Below are 8,220 nucleotides of genomic sequence, written 5' to 3' on the forward strand. Positions count from 1 at the left end.
CCGGGAGAGTACTCCCAGCACAGCTGATGCAGTTCATGCCCACACGATTGAAGCCAAAGTGCCTTGGGTAGAGAAAGCTCTCCTGGGAATTGAGAGCTGGCTGGTGAAGGTCAGCTTTTCAAATGCAAGAGAGATCCAGTTGCATTCACTGCCGACAAAATGGACCTGGGAGATGGATTAAACATAAGCAGGATGGGTTATGAACGTTGAGCGACCGAGTTGGGGACAGGACGCAGAACTGTGTGACAGCATGCAAGACACCAGTGGGTCAGATTCACAGTGAAAGTACAGCTCAGCCTTACAACAGCAACAGCCCAAAGCAACAAGGAAGTCTTGAACTTTTGCAGGGAAGTGACACAATGAGAGCCACAGCTCGTTCCTGCAACATTCCCCACACCCTCCTTACAAGCACGCAGTATTTCAATCCCCATGATTGTTTACCAGCATCTTAAGTCTAGAGAGAGAACGAGAGAACAAAGAATAGTGAAGAGCAGCAAGAGGATTGTAGGGTGAATGCTTTGGCTTGGGTAATTATTTCCCAAGAGGTGTGCTGGAAAGATGTACAAGTGAGATTGGATGAAAACTGTAAAACACAGTAAAGAACAATCCTGCAGTAGCGGAAGGGAGACGATAAGGTACGTGATTTACTGTGTCCATACTGTCTCCCTTACTTTGAACTCTGCAAGAGTTTCTCAGTGCAGGCAAAATCATAACACAGGAGAGGGCAGATTTCAGCTCCAGTCTTCCAGAGGCCTGCTGCAATTACCAGACACTGAAGGAGAAGTTATTTTAAAGCCTGATAACCTATCCTGGGCAGTTATGCCCTAAGCTGGAAAGGAAAACACTTTGGCTGTGCTTCCCACTGTGGGGGCTAGTCTTCAAAGTGAAATGCAAAGTTGGTTGCTGCTATTAGGTGGCAGTAGAACGCTTTCAGCCAAAGTTAGAAGGGCGTGATTTTTTTTTTCCTTGAGATAGGCTTTTCCACAGCTGCAGGAAGGCTAAAAGCTATCCCTCCCTTCTCCCCTACGGAGAACGCTTTGCTGTATGTTTCCAAGTAAAAGTCTTACCTCTTTTTTACGCGCAGTGAGGCAGTCCCAAAGAAAACACATCTATGCTGCTCATCAGATCATCCACAGGGGCACAGAGAGGGTAGTGGCTGATCTGGCACTGCAGCGGGAGACATCTGCCAGCGAGACAAAGGGGGATCCTCCCGCTGGGACAGCTAGTGCTGCTCGGAGCGGGACAGCTGCTGGGCCAAGAGCAGCTGACAGCAATTGCTCTGCCCCAGTTGCGCGCAAACCAGCTGAACTTCTGTGCGAAGAAAGCCCAGGAGAGAGGGCAGTGAACCCTTCTGATGGATCAGACAAGGCTCCCACAGCCTCCTAGGGACAGAAGATGAGACAGGTGAGTTCCCCTTCCCCTCTGTGATTTGAACTCGGAGCATGGTGAAGGAGAGGGAAGCACATTAGTTTTACTTCTTTCAGGGCACTCAGAATGGAAAATCCTCTCTCTTCCTGGGGCTCTCCCTCCTGCTGCCTGCCAGCAATGTTGTCCTGGAACCACTCTGTATACATTCTGGTGTGGTGGCCCCAGTCCAGCACCTTCCACCTCCTCCCCAACTAGCTTTGAACCTCATTAGCTAATTTTCCTCTTCTAACTGTTAAGAGAAGCTTGAGTGAGAAAGGAGTGTTAGCATTCCTTGTTTGTTTTCCTGACAAAGACCAATAAAGATCTGCACCTGGACTTTTGATGGTATTTCCTTGCATTAATAACATTAAATGAAAAAATATTCCAGCAATGGGAAATTTTGAGTTGGGACCATACACAGAATCTTTTCTCAAGCATGTCCCACTGATTTCCTCAGTGGAGTAAAGCAGAGTGGCTTCCTGCATTAGCACTGCTATTAATAAAGCGTTGAACGAAAGCGGTCAGATCTTGCATCATCTTTTCACATAATTAGTCCTTGCATAAAGAAAAGGCGCCCTTGACCTCGGCAGAGTGGTTCCTGCCAACCAGGCAGTGTCTGGCACTAATCACTAAGCAAGGTGATAGCAGAATGTCACGGAGGGGGCTGATGGAGCTCATGCGAAGAACCCATTAGCCAGTGCTTACGGCTTTTTCCAGAAATGTTACTCTTTGAGCTGACCTCTTCTTGCTTTTCACCATCCCAAAGGAGAACGATTCTGGAAAGAATCTTATTTTTCTTAGAACAGAGTTAGTCACTCTCCAGCTCCAGGGGACTAGGCAGAAAGGATGCTGGCTTTGCCTTGTTTGCAAGCACGGGGGTGCTCCAGCTCAGGATGTCAGGAGTCAGCAGGCTGCAGACAGGCGCAGTGCCTCTGATCAGAGAGCTGTCAGGCACTTGCTCAGCTCTCCAGCACCCACCTGTCAAAATTCCCGAGGTCTGTGGGTTGAGCATCCGAAAGGCACGTTTACACCGATACCAACATCAAACGCGGCAGCTTTTGGAGGAGCAGGCACAGCCACAACACCGCACCCAAAATGCTTACTCACTGATGGCTGCAACTTCTGCAACAAATCGGAGTATTGGCTCTCAGCCCTAACGTGATAATGGGCTGATCTCTGTGCGGGTCCGTCATTTCTCTGTCACTGATGACAGCCCGTTCTTTGTGCTGGGTCTGTAACGCCTCAGGTGTGCTCCAGCGAACTAATCCTGCTCCTTCAAAACACAAACCAGCAGCTGGTCAAAAATTCAGGCTCATTAGTGCATTCCTGGAAAAATTTTGCGTCAGATTTCTGTTTAGTGGATTGGGCTGGGAGGGGAGGGGGAGTGGCGGGGAGTTGAGAGCGTGAGAGGAGGAAAAAAGTCTGCATACCCCTGTATTCCACTGAGCTGTAAATAAGAACTGGAGAGAGGAAACTGAGCTGCACCAAGAAGCCACTGCTGGTCTCCAGGTCGCTGAACCAGGAGCGCCTGGTGACCGGAGAGGTCAGGCAGCCTCTAAGGACTGCAAAATCTGGCAGGAGTCAGAGGCGAGTGATGAGTTTTGGTCAGGACTCTGTGAGGATGATCCCAGGAGGGTCTGGGGATTTGGGGAAATTCTTGTAGCGTACGTAGCTGGTCAGTAAAAGGGAAGGCAGCAAGTGCAAAAACATGGAAAGAAACACTCTCCACAGTGTGGGAGGAGAAGCTGTGCAGGGATCAGCCCTTTCGCCTCAGGCCACCTTGGACAAATTTAGCCCGGCTGAAAGAGGGGGGATAACATGAATCACAAGATCCAATGTAATAAGAGAGACATGGAAAACCTGATACAGCAGAACAGTAGAACAGGAAGACCGATCCACTGAGGCATTTACTGTATTTCTGAGATGGTGTGTCGAAATAAACGTTCTCCCTGTGGCTCGTTGTACAATTCGACGTGGTTTTTAAAGAGATAAGTATTCCAACAGGTGTGGGAATGGACACAGGTTGCAGCGCTCTGCTCTTCTGCAGGGACACAGCCCTCGGCACGACAACGAGGGGGCAGGGGACTCCAGATGCTATGCGCAGGCTGAGCTATAAATGTCTTGGCTTCTTTATGATTTAAGGGACACCGTCAGGGTAAAGCCATCTTTTCCACGTGACACTGCCGAGCATGTAAACTGAAGGCCACAGCAGGATTCCTGCAGGAAACTCTGCTCTAGAAACTGCTTTCGGTTGTCACGTGCGGCGTTTTTTTTTCAAGCTTCACAGAATGTGCTTTGAGAAAGAAAACGAACCCAGCGAGAGGGGATTGGCATCATAAATCAACAGCACAAGAATGCACCATTCCCGCTGTCCTAGCAGGAGCCAGACAACCCTGGGGAGGAGCCCGTACCCGAAACAAACACAGCAGATGCCTCCGGGGCTGTGCCAATACAGTGGGAACACTGGGGAAATTCTGCTTGTCCCGCTTTTCTTTCACCAGCTGCCCGCTGGGAGGGAGCCCGGCTGTGCCGCTCTGCCGGCTCCTGCATCCCGGCAGGTGGGGGAGATGGGCTGAACCCAACGAGCCTCTGGGGTCACTGCACCGCAAGAATGGTGAAAAATTGGTCTCTTTGCAGTAAATGAATGAATGCAAATTGTCTCGGGTCTTCCCTGCCAATACGGCTGTTGCAGTGTGGAAGGAGGAAATCCTATCACGGTAACTACAGCTCAGACCAGCAAAAAGGACTTTCAGTAGGACAGCTGGAAGCCAACACACCTTTTTTTCACTGGACACCTACTATATCTACATTTTTGTCAACATAAAAACACAAAAACCCCATGGTCTCCCATCTCTCCTGTCTCCCTTAAAAGCTACATGACCATCACAAAAGTTGCTGCCGTAGAGCTGGCTGTGGAGCAGTTAAAAGAGAAAAGAGTTCCTGCCACTTTCTGAGCGCTGCTGTTTTCTCTGCTCCTGGTCTCGCAAGCGCATGGGATCTGCCTGCTACTTTGTTGGGCTCAATTCAGCCCTCGCACAACTCTGGGGAGGGAGAACCCTACAAGTATGGTCCTCACATGCCAGAGGCTTTTAACAGGGTCCAATTGCACTAACTTCTCCTCCTCCCCGTCCTGTCTCCCTGCGCCCACTGAAATCCTGTTCATGCAGCTTTTCCTGTGTTTTTCCAACCGGTGAGTCTGCATCTTCTCGCCATCCAGCAGCCTCCTCACCTCAGCGTCCTCCAGTCGGGCCTGGGCTTGGAGGAGGAGCTGTTGTTTCCTACGCCAGCCCTCCACCCCACCAGAGAGGTGGGAATTGTTTTGAACATCTGCCCAAACTGCCAGCTCCCCCAGACATAACACGTACACCTAGACTAGTAAATTCAATTTGCCCGGAACCACTCTGGAGCAAGGCCCCCACCTCTCCTCACAGCCACCGCCGGGAGCAGAGCTGGCAGGGGAAGCATCTCAACAGGCACCATTTGCACGAGAGAGACAATCCCGGCGGGCCGGTGGGAAGGCTGTACGCTGAAACCCTGGGGGGAGAGGCAGCTCTGGCTCCCTGCTCCCATCGTATCGCTCGTTCCTTCTCGTTCTTTTCTCCCACACGCTGATCAACCCCACACACCTCTTCCTCTACGTCCTGCGGCTGGAGTCTAGGCCTGCTCCCACGTGCCAAAGCCCAAACCTTCACGAGATCCTGCTTCTTTTCCCCTCCTGGCCTGCTCACCTGTATCACTTGCTACTGGGGGGCCAGCCTGGCTCAGCACACCATCCCCAACAGACCCGAGAGCTGTGGCCGCCCCTGCAAACACCCACCACGCTTGCTGGCCACTCGGCTATGGGTGCTTGGACCTGTTGCACGGCCCAGCCCGTGCCCAGCTGTCTGAGATTTCCCACCTCTAGTTCCCCCAGCGGGGAGCTTTCACAGTAACCTGCGCTCCTTGCCCATCCTGGCGCTCCTGGGTCAGTGCTGGGCGCGGGGATGTTCATCCTCTTCCCTGGGGCAGCGGCTGGAAGCGGGCGGCGCTACCTGCAATGCAAATTGCGGTGAGCTAATTGCAGCTGCGCAGCAAGGACCCGATGCTGTTGCTCTTGGTGACAACGTCAGCGCTGAGCGTGAACAACACCAGTGCTCTGAATACAGATGCAGCAAGAAGCCTGAAATATGTAACCAGGGTTATTACGTAGCCCCCTAAACTGAGAGTGCACTAAATCTTCTCCTAAATACCCTTCTCGGCCAGCATCTTCTCACTCATCGTTTTACATCACTAACATTTGGAAAGCAGCCGCTCCCACCAGCGTTATGGAGACTGGAAAGCTGCATTCACTCCTCTCTCCTTAATTGCTGCAGGATTGATCCTAAGAATGAATCTTCCTTTTGTTTATTACTGAGCCAGTAATATCCAGCCCTTCCCTTTGAAGCCCCTTGCAACCACCATGTTGGTTCCTTACCTATTGAAGCTTTTCTCCACCTCCCCACATAATTTTTTCACCTCCAGCCAAAAGCAAACCATTTTTCATTGCTGTGCAGGCCCCAAATCTGTTGTCTCTAGCAGAAACAGCTTCCATTGATCAACCCATTCCTCAGCCTGGCACCATTAAAGAAAAATCTTGAAGGAGGAATGAGATGTAACTGAGATGGTCCAAAGACTCCCCAGCTGGGTAGTCCCTTCATTTCCCAAGACTGCTGACAAATGTCAGCATCCCAAACAACATCAGTGATCTCCTTGAGCAAAGATGCCCTCAAACAATCTGGGTTTTACCAGCAATCACCATCCGCCTCCTGAGCGCTCTTGCCTGGCAAAGGATTTGGTTACAGGAACAAGCTGCAGAGGGGAGAAGGACACACCATTTCTTATGCCGTAGGAAACACAGAATCATAGAATCACTTAGGCTGGAAAAGACCTTTAAGATCATCGAGTCCAACTGTGAACCTAACACTGCCAAGTCCACCACTAAACCATGTCCCTAAGCGCCACGTCTGCAATGTGTCTTTTAAATACCTCCAGGGATGGTGACTCAACCACTTCCCTGGGCAGCCTGTTCCAGTGCTGGATAACCCTTTCAGTGGAGAAATTTTCCCTAATGTCCAATCTAAACCTCCCCTGGCGCAACCTGAGGCCATTTCCTCTTGTCCTACTGCTTTTTACTTGGGAAAAGAGACCGACCCCCACCTGGCTACAACCTCCTGTCAGGTCTCTGCAGAGTGTGGTAACGGGGTAGGCAAGAGGAGAATTCCTCTCAAGCTCACTTGCTTCCTCTCAAGATCATGTGCCGTCCCCCCGTCCCCCACCACGTGCCTGCCCCTGCCTCGCTCCCTGCAGCCCCTGTCTCCCTCTGACAAGACCTGCCACACGTTCCATGTCAGCAGCAGGCGTCCGGACCCCACGGGCGCTCCCCAGGTGGAGGAGGTGTAAAGCACAGGATGTTCAAGCAGCAAGCTAAGGTGAACAGTCCTGTTCTAACTCCTGGATTCCAACAGTTTTTAAAAACTTTGCTTAGGGAAAAAAAAAACACAAACAAACAAAAAACCAACCCAAACGCCTCCATCTCTCTACTTCCCAATCCACTACATCCCCAGGCCCCAGGGCTCTGCCACCATATGCAGGGCCCATGGCTCCTCTGCTGGGCAGGGGCTGTGCTTCGCCAGGCAGCTCTGCCTGGGGACGAGGTTTTGTTTGTCCGCAGCCACATTTTCTCACTCTGCGGCAAGCGAGGGGGCTCTGCTGACTGCCCTGGGCTTGGGCAGGCAGCCCTGCTGCGGCTCCCCCAGCAGAGCACCCCACTCGCAAATGCTCCGCTGCAGCCACTCACAAGCTGCCTCACGGGAAGAGGCTGTTCATTCCCCACTTACCTCGTCCTGGAGAGCACGAGCAGAGATGGGTGATGCAGAGAACGAGGAATCCCTGAAAGAGAAGGCTTTAACGCCACTGACTGCACGGGAGACCCACCTGGCTGTATGCAGACTCTCAAGGACATACCAAGAAGAAAACATCTGTGCCAGGACGTCAGGAGTTAGCTGGGCGTGCAACAAGTTCCAGGACTGCCTTCCTGCACTGACCAAAGGCAGGTGTTTGCTGTGAGAGTCCATCTCTCCCTTACAGCCCTGACTGCTGTCACCTGCACTGTCTCCTGTGACGAGCACCAGCAGGTTTGTCCAGCGGACCGGTCTCTGCTCCAAAGCCTCGGCAGTTTGATGACATTCACACCAAGCCGTGAGCCTGGGTTTCCTGCCGTGCAGAGTGCAGTGTTGCTACCTCCACGCCTTCCTCTCCCACCAGAGCTCAGATTTGGCAGCGGGTCGTGTCTGCCCCTGCAGCCTTTGGGCATGACTGGTTCAGCAAAACCAGCAGAGATGGAGCAGCCCTGCCCTCACCAAGGCTAGCGAGGGGAGAGAGGGCAATGACCCAGCCAAGCCCTTCCCGGAGCCCAGGGAGGGAAGCGAGGTTGAAGACTGGCTAACGAGGCTGTGTACCATCTGCCGGGCTCACCGTCTCCCAGCAACTGGACTCGGTGTTTCAGGCACAAACCGCGGCGCTCCCACTCTCCCCTCCGCGTTTCGCAGCTCGCTTCCCTCCTTTGTGGCTCTTGTTCTCCCGCAGAAAGCGACTCGGACCTTACCACAGCGGCCTGAAAGCTGCTGCCTTCCAGGTAACAAATGGTGCCAGCGGCCTTGACGCTGACTTGAAGTTTCATCGATAAAGACAAAGCACGCCAGCGGCGCAGACTGTCGTACCGCATTCAGCTCAGTTCTGCTCTGCGTTCGGATTAGCATTTTAAATCATTCAAAGGTGCCGGTGACTGACAACTAA

At 52.3% G+C, this 8,220-nt stretch overlaps 1 protein-coding gene across 2 annotated transcripts in view; it reads left to right on the forward strand.

Annotated features, from left to right (window-relative positions):
- CFAP91 (cilia and flagella associated protein 91) overlaps positions 1-1,924 on the forward strand; it is a 31,600-nt gene extending 29,676 nt beyond the window's left edge. For both annotated transcript variants that reach the window (XM_074808795.1, XM_074808803.1), the window contains exons 17-18: positions 1,085-1,404; positions 1,485-1,924. In XM_074808795.1, the coding sequence (XP_074664896.1) occupies positions 1,085-1,386 (302 nt within the window). In that variant the 3' untranslated portion in view covers positions 1,387-1,404; positions 1,485-1,924. The remainder of the gene's footprint in view (positions 1-1,084; positions 1,405-1,484) is intronic.
- The last annotated feature ends 6,296 nt before the right edge of the window (positions 1,925-8,220 follow it).

The sequence above is a fragment of the Strix aluco genome, chromosome 2 (genome assembly GCF_031877795.1).
Source record: "Strix aluco isolate bStrAlu1 chromosome 2, bStrAlu1.hap1, whole genome shotgun sequence".
NCBI lineage: Eukaryota > Metazoa > Chordata > Aves > Strigiformes > Strigidae > Strix > Strix aluco.